Source organism: Artemia sp. Qi Xiang Cuo, chromosome 15 (assembly GCF_049724085.1).
Source record: "Artemia sp. Qi Xiang Cuo chromosome 15, ASM4972408v1, whole genome shotgun sequence".
NCBI classification, from domain to species: Eukaryota; Metazoa; Arthropoda; class Branchiopoda; order Anostraca; family Artemiidae; genus Artemia; species Artemia sp. Qi Xiang Cuo.
In genome coordinates, this window is record NC_142808.1 from 43770950 (window position 1) to 43791310 (window position 20361).

Genomic DNA, 20361 nt, shown 5'->3' on the forward strand with positions numbered 1-20361 from the left:
TTCACCTTTCACCATGACTGCAAAAAGTATTATGGGGTGACCCTGAGGAGTGGCGCCCCTCGAGGAAATTAGAGTGTGAACGACACAGCGCTAGACTAGATTGTGATTAATGGACAATTGTAACCTCGAGTAATTTCATCCCAGCTCTGTTACTTAATATGGGTTGGACTGCCTCTCCACTGTAGAATAGTATTTTTATATATGAATATATAATGAGTCGGAGCTGAAATATTCAGAATTGCTTGTGCAGGATATTGATTCTTTTTTTGTAGAAGTGCATCGCCAAGTACTGAAAATTACATAGGGGTCAAGATGGGCCCATGCTTGCAAAAAGCCTCTGTTCAATTGAAGATCCCGGAGACTTCTTGCAGATCAGTTCCAAGCCGGCTAAAGTGCTTTGTGCAGATTTGAGAAGTTCTTAGTGCTCGGTTTGTACTAGTGGGAGCCCTTGCTTTTCTTGAGGCCATATCAACTTAATTTAAGGAAATAAGAAGAAAATTACGATATGAATGTTACGACATTGAAAGACAACTATCATATTGACAATTTGACTGGCGAATTCAGTCGTTTTGAAATACACTTGCTAGGAGTTTCAGAAACTTATCGTTCTGTGCTAGGAAACATGAAATTTGATGAATAAATAAAAGTACAAATAGGGATAAAATAAAAGTTCAAAATAGGGATAAAACCCTTTTTAATAGACAGTGTATAATAAATTTCACAAAAAATACCAGATATTTCGGTCACATATACAGTGACCATCATCAGTAGTAAAACTGGCGGTCACTGTATATGTGATCGAAATATCTGGTATTTTTTGTGAAATTTATTATACACTGTCTATTAAAAAGGATTGTATCCCTATTTTGAACTTTTATTTTATCGTCATGGAAAGGCAGTGTGGTCTCCGAAATTATCTAGTTCAAATAGGGATAAATCCTTTTATTAGAAAGTGAAAAAAAATGACGAAAACTAAATATTTCGGTCACATTTAGTGACCGTCATTAGCAGATACACTCTGTTGTATATATCAGCTGATGACAGTCACTGTATATTTGATCGAAACATTCAGAGTTTTCTGTCATTGTTTTTCACTGTCTAATATAAGGATATCCCTATTTGAATTGTTATTTGTACGTCATGAAAAGGCAGTGTGGTCTTCGAAAATACCTAGATAATTTCGGAGACCACACTGCCTTTCCATGACGATAAATAAAAGTTCAAATAGGGATGAAATCCTTTTAATAGACAGTGATGATATAAATTCACAAAAATACCAGATATTTCGGTCACATATACAGTGACCGTTATCAGTAGTAAAACTAAAATAAAACAATTTAAAACAAAAGTTTATATACTGAATCAAATAACACTACATATTGTTTGAATCTCTAATTCTTTCAAAGCAAAGGCGGAAGCTATTCTCTTTGACCTTCTTGGATTCGGTTCATTAGCGTTCAATGATATAACATTTGGACAAAGGTCAACTACATTGGGTGAATTGAACTTTACTCTCTCAGATTTTAATAAATTATCATAGATAGAGTCATGCCCATATTCACCTGTATCACGATTCAAAGCAATATTCTTGAATAAGATTTTCTTTATTTCAAGAATTTCACGAAAATTTTGCTTTAAACCGCGATCCCTAGAAATCAAAGAGACATTCTCGAACAAAATAAAATGGTCTGGAAAATTAAAAATATGTTCAGAAAGGGCTGAAGTGAAATCTTCAGACTTAGAAACTTGCTTTAAAGCCGAAGAAATAGAATCTTTGTGTTGTAATAATCTCATTTCCAAACTCTGGTTAGTACGTAAAACCAGACCAGAGTACTAACCAGAGTTTGGAAATGAGATTATTACAACACAAAGATTCTATTTCTTCGGCTTTAAAGCAAGTTTCTAAGTCTGAATATTTCACTTCAGCCCTTTCAGAACATATTTATAATTTTCCATACCATTTTATTTTGTTAGAGAATGTCTCTTTTATTTCTAGGGATCGGGGTTTAAATCAAAATTTTCGTGAAATTCTTGAAATAAAGAAAATCTTATTCAAGAATATTGCTTTGAATAGTGATACAGGTGAATATGGGCTGGACTCTATCTATGATAATTTATTAAAATCTGAGAGAGTAAAGTTCAATTCACCCAATGTAGTTGACCTTTGTCCAAATGTTATATCATTGAACGCTAATGAACAGAATCCAAGAAGGTCAAAGAGAATAGCTTCCTCCTTTGCTTTGAAAAGAATTAGAGAATCAAACAATATGTAGTGTTATTTGATTTAGTATATAAACTTTTGTTTTAAATTGTTTTATTTTAGTTTTACTACTGATGACGGTCACTGTATATGTGACCGAAATATCTGGTATTTTTGTGAATTTCTATCATCACTGTCTATTAAAAGGATTTTATCCCTATTTGAACTTTTATTTATCGTCGAAAATACCTACGTCGAAAGTTGGTGAGCTAGAAATTATTTATTCAAATAGAAGGGATTGGGCACATATATAGGGAGTAGGGATCATGATGAATAAGAAATAGTAAGTCTTACTTCGGTTGGTTAGTTATTAATTTACTTCGGTTGGCTCAAGCCACAATAGTGGGTTAATAAAACGTCACACGTTCTTACCATTTTCAACGTTTGGTTGATAATGTTATTTAAAAAATGGGGTAAGTGCCAGTTAAGTGATGTAATTATTAGTTGAAAATAAAACCCATCTCATCTCAAGTAATAATATTCAAGATGCTCACTTTATGAAAAAAAATGTAAGGTATCAGTCTTAGTTGCATATACCCCCTGTATATCCGACTGCCAGAGACGATAGTGACTCAGATGAATTTTACATACAGTTACAGGAACAAACAGGCAAGATCCTAGGTAGAAATACCTTTTATGAGAAGATTTTAATGCTTGGGTGGATATAAATGGAGATAGATAGTTTTTTGCCCTAGGTACATTTGGTATTGGGAAGGAAAAGCCAATGGTAATAGACTGCTACAATTTTGTAGGCACGATAACATAATAGCCATTACGGTATTTGATCAGAGGAAAGGCTTATAAGTAAACATGTTACTCGCATTATGGTAGTACAACCATATTAATTATGCTATTCTAAATCAAAGACTGGCAGGATCGATACAGGACGCTAGGGAAAACTGGAGTGCTGTTCCTGTTATTTAAAGTGAAGGTCATCATCTAGTAGTGCCTAGACAAGAGTTAATTTAAATCTGGGAAGATTAACTACCTTCCCGGTAGTTTTGACAAGGATAGACTTCGGGGTGAGAATTTCTGAGGAGCTTTCCTTGAACAGTTAGATATGTAACTAGTGAGTTTGGAATTTGGCAATTTCGAGGATAAGTGGAATGATTTTATAAAATAGTTTGTGAGGTAGCTCAAGACGTCTTAGGGAGCAAACCTAGAAACGTATCTAGATATATTAGCGACATTGCTTTAAGCCCGGCAAAAAGAGAGAAAGGGTGTGCTCTAGAAGTTTAAGAGTGATAGGTCTTGCTAGAATAGAAAGTAAGGAAAAAGAGAAGACATTAAGGTATGAATTAAGAATATAGATGTTACATGAAGACCATGGATAAAATTGCTGAGGATCTGGAAGATGCAGCTAGACGGCGTAGCAAAAATATATTATATTGGAATGCTAAGAAACCAAGAGGGAGTAGTCAGTCTGGACTCTTCCCAGATAAAGATAGGAAAAGGCAGTGGTGGTTAAAGGCCTGGACAGGGGGCGGGGCAGCTTCCCCTTTCCCCCAGTTTTTCTGACATCTGACGCTGAATTCATTTTATTTTATATTTTTACTCTCCTATGAAATACCTTGCCCCCCCCCATATTATGAGGCCTAAAACGGCTACTGGGAAAGGTTACTCAATAAGTGATCAAAATGGTGTTTAAAAGAGGTGGACAGAACATTTTGAGAATGTGTTAAACCGTAATAATGTTGAAAAAAAAAGAAAAATTGTTAGATAATTGGGAAGTAAATGAAGATTTATTTTGCGTGGAGCCAGGGAGAGTACTAAAGGGATTTAAATATAATAAGATGTTTTTGTTATGTCTTTATTTGAAAATAAAAATGTGTCGACACTGGAGTGTTTGTTATCTGATCTTTGAACTATTTTTAACAAGATGGCTATCTCAAAATTTTTATCGGATGCATTTGAGGAAATGGGCGTGGGGGGAGGGGAATCGGTTGCCCTCCGGTCACTTTTGACTGTTAAAAAGGGCACTAGAATTTCCGATTTCCAATCGAATGAATCCCCTCCGTAGCTTATACGACCACACCTTCCGTATTAAGTGCCTCTAGGGAAAAAAAATAAATAAATACGTAACAATAAAATGAGGATCAAATTGGGTTTAAAACACAACAAGGTCAATATTTTTCATATAAATATAATGTCCTTGGTACTTCAAGTTGACCGTAGCTGTATTGAAATGCAATGTGACAGTCATGCTTGTGTCTATAATAAAGATTCTGCGCGACCTCACTGGATCCAGTTTGTAATTGAGCTATGTTCAACTTTCAAGCGTCATCTTTATAATTGACTAACGAATGAAGATTAAAGCTACAGTTTTGAAAGAAAAAAAAAATAGAAGCTTAGTAAAGTAGTTTGTATATGCTATCATTAATCTGGCAAATACATACACATATAGTCTTAGTAGACATTGTTCTGGGAACAACTAGAGCCGATAAGACTTTTCACTGAGTTAAAGTTAAGGAAAAACTATCAGCATTCGTAATTCTTGGCTTTTTCTTTGTTAACAAGTGTGACCATGCTGTGGTGTAATTTTCAGATGAAAAAAAAATACAGAAGAAAATTTGAACTACTAGGTTTTTTACAGCTCAATTTTTTAATTCAAGACCTGATCATATGATAGCGATCGTCAGTTGAAAATGAGGTGTAAGAAGATTGTATCATGGCGAAAAAGATAATTTGGTTACAATTTCATGTAATAGCTGTGGAATGTTCTACAACGGGAATACTTCTGTAGTATGGGTTATTCTGTCTTTGATTTGGGGTTTGTTCAGATTTGACTTTATCCTTAGGGTGAAGAGTCATTATCTAGTTACTATTCGGCTACTACTTCTTTTAAAGAAACTTCACCAGTTGAATTGAACTGAATTGCATGATTTTGGAAAATGGTCAGGAATTAAATAAAAAAAAAGAACAAGTTCTTTCAACTGAGATTAAGGAGCAGCATTAAAACTTAAAAGAAACAGAAATTATTATTTCTTCTAAAACAAAAATATACAATGAAACAGGAAATACGTAAAAAAGCATCGACATTCAAAACACGATTTAACCATTCAGTAGAAAGGGTGATACAGTTGGTCGCTTCACGATAAATAGAGACAAGGTGGGAAACATCAAAGTAATCCTTCTCTACTAGATGCTAGTTTAGAGGCACAAGTGGCCAGGCAGGGGCAGTGGCATCAATTTTGGATGGGTAGGTTTGTGCCCCTATCATATTCCCCCTCTAAAGAGGTGTTTTGAAAAGTACCTTCTTTTGGTGGGGGGCACATTGGCGCCAGCAGGGGGACAGGGGGGCATGCCCCCCTGGAAATTTGAGACTGTAAAGTAATTATAAGGAAACCAAAGGAAAGAGAGTAGAATAAGGATAAAACATGGAAAAAATGTCTGTTGCCCCATTGTTGGCTACCTGCCAATAGATTTTGACCCTTAATAAGGAAAATGTAAGTTCTAATTTGGGACTGAGTGACCCCTTTCCAGTTTTCCACGAAAATTTTTTCTGTGTGATTTCGTTGGAGTAACAAAAAAAATCATAACGATCCTTGTCAATAGCGAAAGTATAAGAGCCTAACTATTGATAACGCTAAATCAGAGAATCAGCTTTTTATGGTGATCCTAAACATGTATTTGTTTATTAGTTATTAGTGCAGTTACTAGCGCAAAAGAAATTTCGCATAATTATTGAAAACACAAGGAAAACAACTTAATAAGGGGCAATTTCGGTAAAAATATGCCGTCAACTTTTGCTTGCATTGCAAGAGTACCCATGAGCTGATATATGAAGCCACTATAATCAGAAATGCTTCCCCTGCATGGAATTCTGGGAATTTTTTCCCCCTAAACGGATACGTTTTTTGTGTTTTATTATGATTTATTTTTTCCAGGAGTGATTGTATTTATCTAGTTGTCACTTTGAAAAAGATTTAATTTTTTACAGTTGTGAAGTATAAAGGTGTCAAATATATGGTTTTTTTGTATTCAAAATTAAATTAAACTATTGAATTAAAAATTTTTATTTGATTTTCTTAATCTTAGTTTTAATGTTTTAACTTTGAACAAACTACTTTGATAATGCGTTACTTTTACAAACACTGAGTCTAAAGGCATTAAATATTTTGGTGTTTCATAACCATGATTAAAACTGTCGATATTGTAAAAAAAAATATCCGTTCAACGCTTCGGCATTGCTCAACAGAACTGAATGCTGTGAGTTTATATATTAGTTTTTGTAAGTAGGCTATTGTTTTGTGTATTTCTTGTAGTTACTTACTTGTTTCATTTTTATATGCTCTTACTTTAATTGACATACTTTTTCCATTGCCTTTAGAAAAATATTTATCTCTAAGCTTCATTAAGTAAAAAAACAAATTTTTTCAACTGAAAGTAAGGAGCAACATTAAAACTTAAAACGAACAGAAATTAGTACGCATAAGAGGGGAGTTGCCCCCTCCTCAACATCTCCCTCTTTACGCTACAGTTTTTCTGCACTTAAAAATAGTTACTTATTGTTTTAATTAAACGACCTTTATGCTTCAGGAGTCGTTTTTAAAGAACTGGAACACAATTTAAACTTTAGTGTAAAGAGCGATGTGTTGAGGAGGGGGATACCACCTAGTATGTGTAATAATTTTTGTTCGTTTTAAGTTTTGATGTTGCTCCTTACTTTCAGTTAAAAAACCTTGTTTTTTTTGTTTAATTTCTGATCGTTTTTAAATAATGTCAGGATATCTGGCTCCACCTCCACGGAAAAATTCCCCTCCCCACTGAAATATCCTCTGGACAATTCAATCCTGGTGAAAATTTACCCCGGACAATTACCTTTAAAAAATCCACGCGTAAAATTGAATCAATAAAGAGAAAGCAAGACATATAAAGAAATTTCGTATAGGGATTCTGGTAAATTGACCCGGTGTAAAATTTTTCCTGAAAAGTTCAAACCCCTGGAACCTCCCCTCTCCATGGAAAATTTTCCCCCTGCAAAACCCTCCCAGCGGAAAATTCATCCTCCCCTCCCCACCGAAAAATGTATGCATGCTTCCCAATTTCAAATACTATATGTAAACAATGGGCAAATTTTATAACTTAAAAACCTTTCCCCAGGGGCCGTAAGGGTCATTTTATCTCCAAAGACATAGTTATTGGGCCATTCAACTATGCTGAACAAAATATCTATCTCAAAATTTTGATCGGACGATTTTGGGAAAAAAGTGACGTGTGAGGGGTAAGTGATATGGTCCCATTTAGTTCCCGCCCTTAGTTGTGTCCCAAAGAGCAACATCCTTGGACCAACTCTTTTTACTACTAAGAACTCACAGCAACACCAAGACGCTTGAGGCCAACACAGCTCCGCACAGTAATTCTGTAATTACTTACAGTGATTCTGTACAGTAATTTTACAGGAATTCTGGTAAATTGACCCAGTGTAAAATTTCCCCTGAAACATTCACCCCCTGGAACCTTCCCTCTCCATGGAAATTTTCCCCCGTACAAAATCCTCCCAGCAGAAAATTCATCCTCTCCACCGAAAAATGTATACATACTTCCCAATACGGGCAAATTTTATAACTTAAAAAGCTTTCCCCAGGGACTTTAAGGGTCATTTTATCTCCAAAGACATAGTTATTGGGCAATTCAACTATGCTGAACAAAATATCTATCTCAAAATTTTGTTCGGACGATTTTGGGAAAAAAGTGACGTGTTAGGGGGCCTAGCTGCCGTCCAATTTTTTGGTCACTTCGAAAAAAGGGCACTAGAACTTTTCCTTTCCGTTCGAATGAGCCCTCTCGCGATATTCTAGGCCCACTGGGTCAATACGATCATCCCTGGGAAAAAAATAAACAGGCATCCGTGATCTTTCTTCTGGCAAAAATAACAAAATTCCACATTTTTGCAGACATAAGCCTAAAACCTCTACAGTAGTGTCCTTTGATACGCTGAATCTGATGGTGTGATTTTCATTAAAATCCTATGGTTTTTAGAGGGTCTTTCACCCTTTTTTGAAAATCAGACAAATTTTCTCGGGCTCGTAGCATTTGATGGATAAGACTAAACTTAATGAAACTTATATATTTGGAATCAGCATAATAAGCAAATGCTTTTGATATATCTATTGGTATCAAAATCTGTTTTAGAATTTCGGTTAGTATTGAGCCAGGTCGCTCCTTTCTTACAGTTCGTTACCACGAACTGTTTGATTACCCATCAAAATCCAAACTGAGATCATTGAAATATTGATCGCGTTACCAAAAGTATTGTATTGATAAGGTTTTACAGTTTCATGAAATATAATTATACAAATAGAAAAGGTTTTTCAACTAAAGTAAGGAGCAAGTTTAAAACTAAAAACAAATTGAATTTACTCCGTAAAAAAGGGGGACTTCCTCCTTCTCAGCACCTTGCTCATTAAAAAAAAGTTTTTTAGTGCTTTGAATTTGTTTTTTCCAATTGCAACTTTTCTTTAAAAATTTGGACAAAACCAAAACTTCAAAGAGTAAGGAGCTAAGGAGGAGACAGCCCCTTTCATATAAAGGATAACTGTTCAAACAGGTTTCACATTCGTTCCTTGCTTTCAGTTGAAAAGCTCCTTTTTTAATTTAATTTCTGATTGTTTTCCAAGTCATACCCAGGCCTAACCAAGATACAATTTGAGGTACCGGTCCCTTAAATACCTGGTTAATTGTTCTAAAATGTGTAAATAAATAATTGTACGTTGAATGGTACCATCCTACGTTTAAATTTTCAGTTTTGGGTAAAATTTGAATATACATAAAGAATTGGCGATGATTAGCAATTTTGGTTAAATGTCCTTGTTAATATTATTACTAAAGAATTTCGGTTGGATGAAAAGGAGTATTATTGTTTGTATGGATGGAAATTCTGTGATACTTTTGGTCTTATACATAACTGAAGCCATCACAACCTGTACAATGGTATTTTCTTATCGATAAATGCATTACATACATTTGTTGAAATACGTTGAAGTAATTCATATAAATAGAAAAAGAAAAATATTACCATTTAAAATTGCTGAAAACTAAGTTCCTAGCAGTATTTGCCACCCCAAAGAAATTTCCTGGTGGGGCTTATGATGACCAGCCTTGCCTTTTCCATCCATGTGCTTTTAGATATGGGAATGTAACATTTTAGCTGTATAGAGAAATATTTTAATTAATTTCTACTCCCTCCCCCCCCCTACCTCTCTAAACATGTATTTGAAGCCTCATTAAGAGCAAGCAGTTTGTCCATTAAAATGTATTTTTTAGGAATCTAACCTACACCTACCTAAAAAATGACTCAACCCCCCCACCCCTCATCATAGCTGATACACAATTGCTTATCACCCAACTTATCCGAATTTCACTACAAATAAAGCGAATCAACTTGTTTGAATCCAGTACTGCCACCGTATGGCATTACTTCTTTTGTGACTGGAAAGCCTAAAATGTAGTTATTGATACTTTTAAATCAATTACTTCTTAGAATTTTAAACTGATGGCAAATTCCTCCTCTTTGGGACAAAGTCGTAGCTTGGTGCCCTAAAATGGCAGAAAACAAGACTTTCCCTGTCCCAATCTGTATGGTCACTTAAAAAAGAGCTTTAAAATTGCCTTTGAATGAGTTCCCTCCAAATTATCTTGAACTTTCGGTTTGATACAATCATCTCTGGGAAAAAAACAAAACAAATAAACATGCATCGACGATGTTTCTTCTGAAAAAAAAACGAAGTTCCACATTTTAAAGATTGGAGCTTGAAACCTTTACGGTAGGGTTTTCTAATATGATGTATCTAATAAAAGGATTTTCAATACGCTCGCTTTTTTGGGAGTGTTTCCCCTTTTTTCAAAAATCAGGCAAATGTTCTAAGATTTTTTGTTTTGGGTGGGTAACAATAAACTGAAAGAATTTTATATATACAACCAGTATAAAATGCCAATACTGCTGGCGTAGTTCGAACCTGTTCATTTTATTTAGTTGAATAGGGCAATAAAAAGAAAGAAGGTCAATTTGACAGCTGGAGTAAATTTTTTTTTCTTTCGCTATTCTTTTTTTTTTCATGTTTGAATATATAATGGTTTTAAGTTCGAGGGGATAATTGTCCTGTTATGAAAGAGGTACGTTTTACATGGTCGTTATAAAATCAAAGCGTGGTATCTATGCAGGCAGGATGATTTTTGAGTATCTCTACTCCTTCTGTAAACTATTCTAAGGCGTAGGAAATTGCATAAAGACAAGTCTACACCTGTTATAATCTATCAAAGCAATAACTATTTCTGTAATTTTGGTCTGAGTTTGATTTTCTTTTAAGATTAAATGCATAATAATTAAATACATTATTGATTAAATAAATTGATCCCTTTGCTAGGAATTCTTAGCTTTTAAAATTTAGTGTATTTTGTTTCATTTTGCATGCAATTTAATTGCTCTTTTCATGACTTAAATTAGTTTCATCAAATACAAGGCCGTACCCAGTATTTTTCTTCGGAGGGGGTTTACTAAAAAAAATCGGGGGAGGGGGGGGGGTTACACAAAAAACCTCAAAAAACGCATACAAAATTTGTCTCTCCATTTTATTACGTTTTTACGAGTCAGACAAACATTTCGGGGGGGGGGGTTCAAACCCCCTACCCCCCCCCCCTCTGGGTACGGCTTTGATCGAATATCTTAATGATTATCATCAAAATCTTTGCTTATTTACTTATTCACTTTAAGTCGTTAAGATCCTCCTCTTCTTTGGAGCAGGAATCATTCAATTAAATGTAGCCATGAAACAATATTAAGTATATGACAGAATCTGATGCTCCTATTGAAAGTGATATCTGACGAATATGTACTACTTAATAAGATGGATGGAGATATTGGATGGTCTTTTTTTACACATGAATTAACTTGACAAGGACAAACCCCACAACACAACCAGATAATTACTATGCCTTTGAGTTAGTCTTTGTTGTTACTTGTCCAAGTACCGTCTGGAAGCATGCAAATATTTATAATTCAATGTTTTTGGAAATTTTTAACAACAATGTGTGATTTGACTGAATTGAAGTAAATTAATATATCTTTTTTCAACTCAAATCCTGCAAACCGCTTTTAGGTCAAGTGGTGTGAGAAGACAACAGTCTTATTAAATTGGGTTCTTACTAACTCCCCCCCCAAAAAAAAAAAACATTTAAATACTGATTTCAGTCCCTTCCTTTGTTTTTCTTTTATTATAAGAATCTAGTGACAAGATCAACTTGTTGTTTACAAGGAACGAGTAGGTTGAATATATCTCTGGCTGTAAATGACGATTGATCGACTTTGCCCTCTGATTTGTTCAATGACTCAGCGTAAAATTAGTGATAGAGAGCCGATAAACATTAGGAAGAAAATGTCCAAAATGGATTCTGAAAAGTCGAAACAACTCCAAATTATTGCTGATAGACTGAGAATTCAGTCTATTTTAGCCACAAGCGCTAGCAAATCTGGGTAAGTTTTCGTTTTATCACATTCTATGACAATTTTTAGGGTTAGGTTACGGACATAGCCTAGGCCTATCCTAAAGCTTCTAGCCTATGTTAGGCCTAACCCTCTTCTGAATTTTAAGTCTTACAAATTTGCCTACTTGACAGGTCTATAGCCTACCTATTGAAATTTTGACAAAATAACTTATCTTAATTTTCAGTTATCAGTTTCTTTTTCTCTGGTTTTAGGCTGGTTCTGTAAATGCAATTCCTGCTATTTGAGTAGAATTCTAAGTCATAGGCCTATCAAAGAGTTTTTTTCTTAATTTATGACATGTAGGCTAGGGTCTATTTGAACATTTTTGAAACCTCCTGAATAAGGATTGAACAAAGTTGTGAAGCTGAAAACAGTTTTCTTGTAGCCTACTTCACTTAATCAGAAGATCTGCTTTGTAAGGTTTTTTTTTGTAATAGGCTATGAAGGTACCTTTTTCCCCACCTGAACCCTATAAAACTAAAGTTTAAATATAGTCCATGGAGTGAGAAATCCCTTGTTTATGCACCATGGCTGTCTTGTGTGTTGCCTAGCTAATAGCCTAGAACAGTACCACCTACCCCTTTCCAAGATACCAATAAATAACAGAATTTTACCTTTAAGTCCTTCTGAAACATAATTCATAATGTAAAATTGTTCCTGAAATTTTTATTCACCTTGGCCTAAATCAACTAGCTGCTTAAATTCTAGTTTAGGGGCTTTTTGCCATCTCAGAAAGTAGTTGTGCTAAGTGACAACAACTCTCAGGAATAGACACAGAACATTAATGATCTCCTGGGAAGGTATTTGGAGTACATGTATCCCATCCAACCCCCTCAAAAGGTTACTGACAATCATTGTGTTGTAAAAGTGAAACCTTGCAAAGTAGATTTTTCTTTCAAATAAGGACCATCAAAAGTGGGGAGTATACCCAATGAATAATATCTAAAAATTTCTATTCTATAGAATGTAAAAATAATATCCAACCATACTTAGTTATTTCCAAAATTATCCAACTAGTTAGCTATCTGAAAAATTCTTTTAAGCAAATAAGAAATTATCCAACTAGGAAAATAATTAAAATTTAAAAGAAAAATAGTTTTTATCTTGCTATCCAAATACAGTAAAGCATAAGAGCCAACTTAGTATCTCTAACTAGGTGGAAAATACATCAACTTAATGCTTCTGATATATACCTAACTAGTCAGATAAGCAAATTTTTCATGCAAACTAGTGATAATATCCAACTAGTCAGACATTTTTTTCTCTTAGACATAGCATGAAAATCTAACTTAGTGCATAACACTTTCTCCTAGCCCTTATTAAATTAATTAAACTAGGTAGTTTAGTAACTTCCTGCCTAGTTAAATATATATCAGAAGATCTAAGACTCAGCATTATCCACCTAGTTAGATATTCTTGCTGTGCCTAAGAGAAACAATTTATCTAGCTAGTTGGATATTATCCCAAAACTGCATAATAGAATTTACTTATCTTCCTAGTTAGATATATATCAGTAGTGTTAAGGCTTCATATTATCCACCTAGTTAGATGTTCATGCTATGCCTAAGAGAAATGAATTATCTGGCTAGTTGGATATTAACCCCAAACTGCATAGAGAATTTTCTTATCTGCCTAGTTGGATATATATCAGAAACACTAAGCAACATTATTATCCAACTAGGTAGATATTCTCTCTGCCTAATAGAAACAATTTATCTGGCTAGTTGGATATTAACCCCAAACTGCTTAGAGAATCTTCTTATCCTCCTAGTTGGATATACATCAGAAACACTAAGCTATATTATTATCCACCTAGTTAGATATTCTTGCTTTGCCTAAAAAAAATAATTTATCTGGCTAGTTGGATATTATCCCAAATCTGTGTAATGGAATTAACTTATCTTCCCAGTTGGATATATTTCAGGAGTGTTAAGGCTTCATATTATTCACCTAGTTAGATGTTTATGCTATGCCCAAGAAAAATGAATTATCTGGCTAGTTGGATATGAACCCCAAACTGCATAGAGAATTTTCTTATCTGACTAGTTGGATATATATCAGAAACACTAAGCTTTGTTATTATCCAACTAGGTAGATATTCTTGTGGTGCCTAAGAGAAACAATTTATCTGGCTAGTTGGATATTAACCCCCAACTGCTTAGAGAATCTTCTTATCTGCCTATTTGGATATATATCTGAAACACTAAGCTATGTTATTATTCAACTAGGTAAATATTCTGTATATTGCATAGACAGTCAAATATTCAGCTAGTTAGGTAAAATTGTAAGAGTCTTAAAAATGTTATTATCTGTCTAGCATCATATTTTATCTTGATACTAAGTGTAGTTGGGTATTATTTTTACATTCTATAGAATGTAATTTTTTTAAGAATATCCATTGGGCACCTTCCCTTAAAAGTGTTTTGAGCCCAATACTTTTGCTCAAACCTGACTTAGGTTTCAAATATCTGTAAATCTATTTCTTAAAAAACCCTGAATATGGCTTAAATTTAAATGAAGTAACATGAATTGCATTTTCAAAATACAAAACCAATGAAAAAGAGATTAGAAACTCAAATAATTTATGAATTAGGGCAATTTATAGAAAACAAATGCATTAAGTTAATGCAGTATGCCTATGTTAGTTGACCAGTATATCTTCAAGTCATGGTGTCTGATAATTGCCCATAAGAATAATAATACACATAAATCTTTTTAACTATTGGTTAGTTTTGGCTACAACTTCTTTTTTTATTCTGCTTATATTTTGGAAAATTGGTAGAATATTCCAGAATTCTTTCTTTTCTTCATTATTTTTATTTTTCATACTTTTTCTATGGCTGCTCAATTTTGCATGTTGAAGGGGGGATAAGTCTAGCTCCTAAAGATACATCTTCTTAAACTATTTGGTGTCACATGTTTTGTTTTTTTTTCCTTTTTTTTTAACTTAATGCCTACTACTGCCAAAAAAACTGTAAAAATAATGAAAGTCTTTTTCATTAAAAATGAAATTCTTGATTTTTCTTAATTTGTTAAGATATACAGGTACATGGTTGCATAAGTTTCCACTTTACAAATTAAACAATTAGGTTTCATTCAAACCATCCTTGGTACCTAAAGCTACTTACAGGCAAATTTTTTATGTATAATTATATTGTTTTTCCTGTTTATTTTTTGGTTACCATGAATTTTTCCTCTCTCTCCCCCCTCTCACTCATCTCTCTAAAAAAAAAACTAAAACAGGTAACATACCATGTGTACCAAGCTTCATGGAGCTTACCACATTTGGTATTAGTCAATAGAAGTTATCATAATTCCTAAATTCTAATTTACTATTACAAATTTAACTAAATTATACATTGGATTAACAGAGGAGTGAACATACCTCTTTATGAAGTTGTCAATGCTACAATGTATCTAGGGTAAATAAACAGTTCCCAGATAACATTTTCTTTAATGTCTAACTAATTAATAAAAATCAATTGTAGTCATATAATAAGCTAAAGACAAGGAGTTTGAAAAAAAATTGTATATACTTACCATAGCCTCTAATATCCACTTCAACATTCCTGTTTTCACCTTGCAAGACTTTTAGCAAATTAGCCCATTTTCATTTCAATAATACCTGAAAAACAATTAAGCTATCTAATTAGGCTCACAAAATTTTCAGTAGTGGATAGATGAAAATGGATGGTTTCTTGCAAAGAAAATTACAAAAAGCCATTTTTTCCTATTTTAGAAGAGTCATTATTGTATGAAATACTGTTGGAGGTGTACATTCATGTAACTTTTAAGGTGATGAAGTACCTTAAAGAATCACCTGGAAGGATCACACTATCTCATCCATTATAAACTTTGTCAGTTAATGTAGCCTAACTATTTAGAAATGGTTGGGTGTTCTTGCCATAATGTCTAGAGCTTGTATAAAAGATCTGAATAAATAACAGAAAACTAAACGCCAATACCTACTTTCCCAAGAAACAGAACCATTTAACCCCTCCCATTTTGAGCTGGAGATAGAGATATTTAGCTTTAAGGAAACCTGCATCATTAGAAGATGTGAATTTTGCTTTTTTCTTTTAAACAGAATTCTGTTTTCAAAACACCAGAAAGGACAGTCCCTAAAAAATATTGTAGCACACTTGTTAAAAATCAGCTCACAGGAAATATCATTTGACATCTTTGGGAGTTTCCTGTGAGGTTACCCACTTTGTTTGAAAACTTTGCCAACACAGGGATATGTTATTTATGCTGCTTATTATTTATTATTTGTGGATATGTTATTGAATAAATGCTGCTTTTCCTAACAATTAGCAATAGATTATATTTTTCTTTATTTCAAACTATTTTCTCATCAGCTTTTTGAACTGTTGACACATTAAAGATATTCTTTTAATTTTTACCCACCTTATAATGAAATGTAATTTTTTTAATTTGGTAGCTTTGGGAGCTCCCTGTGGTACTAGGAAAGTTTACTAATGTGCCTTTTTTCTTTAAGATTGTCAGCCAATGATGTGGCTTGTAAAATAATATTTGATGGTATGATACCAATATCAACTGACCTTGAGGTTTTTTATTCTTCTAATGTGCTCATTTTTCATATAGGCATCCCTCATCATGTGCATCCATGGCAGATATTTTGTCTGTTCTTTTTTTTCATGCAATGAAGTACAAAGTCTCTGCTCCAAAGGATCCTTCTTCAGATAGGTTTATACTCTCAAAAGGGCATGCTGCACCTATACTCTATGCAGGTCAGTAACTTGACTTTTGTCTATACTTATGAAATAAACTATTTTTTTCCTTTTTTTGTGATTTAGTTTATTGCCCTTTAGAGAATGGTCCTATGAATGGTGAAACAAATAAACTTTATTCTTCTGTGATGCTTCTTGTGAATACTATCTCCTGAAATAGACATAGGCAAGGTTTTAGTCTAAATCATCTAATTAGCTTTTAAACCTGATCTGGGCCTTGGGTATGATTTCATGTCTTCTCTTTTTGAACAACCTGATGGATTTAGAGTTACATTCAAGTTTTTACCTATGAGATTATTGTTCTAAAGACATGATTAAATATTGAAATGAATGATTTAGCAGCATCAAGAAAAAGGGAGGGGAATATTTAAACTAAAAAATGCCTTTTTTGGTATTTTTATTGAAAAGTTTCAAGTTTTTCCTGTCTCCTAGATTTGGAAAAACAAATTTTGCTCTCCTCCCTAAATTTTCTTGAATTGATGCTACTGGAATTGTCTAGATAAAAAAATGCAGCTTACTAGAGAGTTGCTAATGCTACTCATAGCTTTCAGTTTTGAGATGCTGAAGTAGTCTTTTTTAAATTTCAAATTTGTTTCTCTTGCTTGCCTTTTTACTTGCTAATCAGTAAGTTATAGATTTCATTTGATGGATTTTTGGTTGTTTAGTAAGCATTCCAATGTTTTTCTTCTTGTTGGATTTTATAGAAAAAGTTCAATATTTGTCAAGCCAATTACTAGAAAGGCTAGAAAGCCATTTGCACTTCACTGAAAACTTAACAGATTACTTTGAAAATAGCCAATTAATGCTTTAAAATTTGTATTAAGCTACCAATTGTCCATACTTTTAGATGAAATGACAAGAATTTGATATTGACAAAGTGTTTTCTTAAACCTATTATTGTTAATATAAATGTTTTAAAGATATATTTCTTTTTTGTAGACTTCTGATTATTTTTGAATTCTGATTTTTAAAATGTTTTATTATATAATACACATACAGAAAGACACATTAAAATATATATTTTTTCAGTAAATCACAAGTGAAACTAACTAGCCTTTTAGGGGCAAATATGGAGGTTGACAATGTGATGCTTGTTTGTGGTAGTCTTTTTTTTAGGGTCTTGTTATGCTTTTATTTCTTATCATATCAGGCTTTAATGTTGCTCTCTACTTTCTTGAAAAAATAATTATTTCAGCTGAAGGTTTAGGTTTCTTTATTCTCAAATTGAAAAACAATTTCTGCAAAATACCAACACTTCACTTCTGAAAAATTGATGTTTTTGCAGCAATGCAGCATTAGATACAAGTCAGTCTAAACAACTCTAATACAATAACAATTAATAAAACAAGAAAAAGTAACAAAAGAGCTGAACAGCAAACCAGACTAAACAATATTGTTTCCATAACACAGCCATACTACTACTCCCCTTCTTCCCTGTTACCCCACCACCCTTCCTCCCTGCCCCCCCCCCCCACTTCCCTACTACTACACATTCCTGCTACCCTCAATCAAATAAAAGTATACAAAACAACAAGGTTTAAGGCTTACGTTTATCTTTGCCTATCCTAAAAAATTTTCTGAAAAAAAGGTGGAATTATTTTTGAATATATACAAATGTAATTTTTGTGTGCTTTTGGCAAAGGTGGCTCTTATATTTTTCAGACCAATGTAAATCACCTGTAAAAAATGCCATTTATTTTTCTATTTAGATTTTACCTAAATAGTCATAGTAAATGGTCTGTTTTTTTTTTTAGTTCTTTTTAGTACAAACATGAGTTTTAGAGAGAAAATTAAATTTGTTTTAAAATCTCGGCTCCAAATGTTCTCCCTAGTGAAGCTCAGGCATAGGAGATTCAATCAATAAAAATGGTTATATTCTAATGATCTGATCTGCTTTTGCAGCTTTTCTTAATACTGCTGCTTAATGCATTAAGCTGCTTAATGCTACTGTTCTTATTTTTGTTTATATATCTTTAGCATGGGCTGAAGCTGGACTTTTCCCCAAGAGTGAACTAATGAACTTGAGGAAAATCGATAGTGATTTGGAGGGTCATCCAACCCCACGTTTGAATTTCATAGATGTTGCCACTGGATCCCTTGGTCAAGGACTTAGTGTAGCTGCTGGTATGGCATATGTTGGAAAAAATATTGACAAGGCTTCCTATAGGTAAATATGGTGTTTTTATACTTAAATGCTGTAGAAAGAGAAAAGGGGACTGTTTTATAATAATTTTGTAATGATTAATTTATTTATGACTCATGTCATATGTTGATACATTCCTTAATTTTCATCAATATACAAAAAAAATCACTGTTAAATAAATATGGCTTGGTTTACTTCAAGTTCGAATTAATTGTGTGCAATGGCTCAATTAATTAATTAAATTGCGTTCAGTGACCATACAAAAATAAAAACAACAAAAAAAAGAAGAAGAAATAAACAAACAAATAAGTAATGCATGAAGGAAGTATATTGAAGGAAGCTCTTCTCACTTTGCAACTCAATTAAGGAGAAATTTTTTGATCTGTGATTGAAATGAAGTACCTCACTCAGAGCCCCTAGTGGTGTCTGCAAGGCTATTCCAGAGGATTATAGTCATGGACAAAACACGTGGGCTGACCTAACTGTATTTCTCTTCTCATATACTAGAAAACTTCAAATGTGAGTGGTAATATTTTTCAAACTCACTCGTTTATCAAAGGAGATTGAATCCCCTTCTGTATAGGATGGGGTAGAGCATCTTTTAGCCCCCATTTCATGCTGACAAAGAAATTATATATATTTGGCAGCTCCTTTTTCTTGTTAGCTTCCGATAACAACCTGAACTAATTCTGGATTTTCTGAATGTATTTATTTTTATTAAATTAATTGAATTATTTTAATTAATGCTGTCTGGAAGGCTAATCTAGGGGTTTATAACCATGTGAAAATGTAGTTACTATTATACTTTTACTTCCCTCTTAAATACAAAAGATTGGGGAGTAATACATAAAATAAGAAATCTAATCAAATTAACATAAAATAAAAGACAAAAATATGATAAATCACAAAAATAAATGTAATGTAATTTTCGAATTTTTTTTCAAAAAGAGGAAAAAGATTTCTGTTAACTAAAGATAACTAAAGATAATCTAATTTATTTAAATAGATAATTGGGATAATTTAATCCAATAAGAGATAAATGCTTTTAGTGGAAGAATACAGAACGCCAAGGTACGTCATTAAATCCGAAGCATGGAAAGTCCAACCATTATCAAATTCAAGAAAGGGGCCAAGGGGGATCATTTATTGCAAAATATTTACATTTTGCAATGTTAATTTACACACCTTTTTTTCTTTAATTCATTCATAAAACCTTAAAATTTTTGCTTAAGACCAACTAAAATAATGTAAATAACTAATGACAAGTAAAGTAATGTCACCAGCATGTGTCAAATAAGTGATTGCAACTGCTAAATAAGTGAGATTTTTGAAGAAGCTAATCAAATTAACATAAAATAAAAGACAAAAATATGGTAAATCACAAAAATAAATGTAATGTAATTTTCCATATTTCAAATATAAACTAAAAATATGATTTATAAAAATTAGATTAAAAAATCTTACGCAAAAATGTGACACTCATAGAGTAGTTGTTTTACTGATCATTCTGAATATTGGTTCAAGAATCTGATATATCAATCGAAAAGGCCTTGATTCTTAGCTGTTATCTAAAGCTATGCTTGTAGTAGAAAGCTTAGAGTAAAACTGATAGGGTATAAATGAAAGTAACAGCAACATAACAATACAAGTTTTAAATAATTAATATTAATGAAAAATGAGTAAATATAAAAATAAATAGATCTTAATAAATAAAAAAATTAAT

At 33.0% G+C, this 20361-nt stretch overlaps 2 protein-coding genes across 2 annotated transcripts in view; both read left to right on the plus strand.

Annotated features, from left to right (window-relative positions):
• Window positions 1-20361, plus strand: part of LOC148943700 (uncharacterized) — a 296754-nt gene that overhangs the window by 77459 nt on the left and 198934 nt on the right. The gene's annotated exons all lie outside the window — the stretch shown is intronic.
• Window positions 11292-20361, plus strand: part of LOC148943703 (transketolase-like protein 2) — a 40036-nt gene continuing 30966 nt past the window's right edge. Inside the window, exons 1-3 of the mRNA XM_089101815.1 lie at window positions 11292-11732; window positions 16350-16495; window positions 18473-18662. Coding sequence (XP_088957941.1) covers window positions 11548-11732; window positions 16350-16495; window positions 18473-18662 — 521 coding nt within the window. The 5' untranslated portion in view covers window positions 11292-11547. The remainder of the gene's footprint in view (window positions 11733-16349; window positions 16496-18472; window positions 18663-20361) is intronic.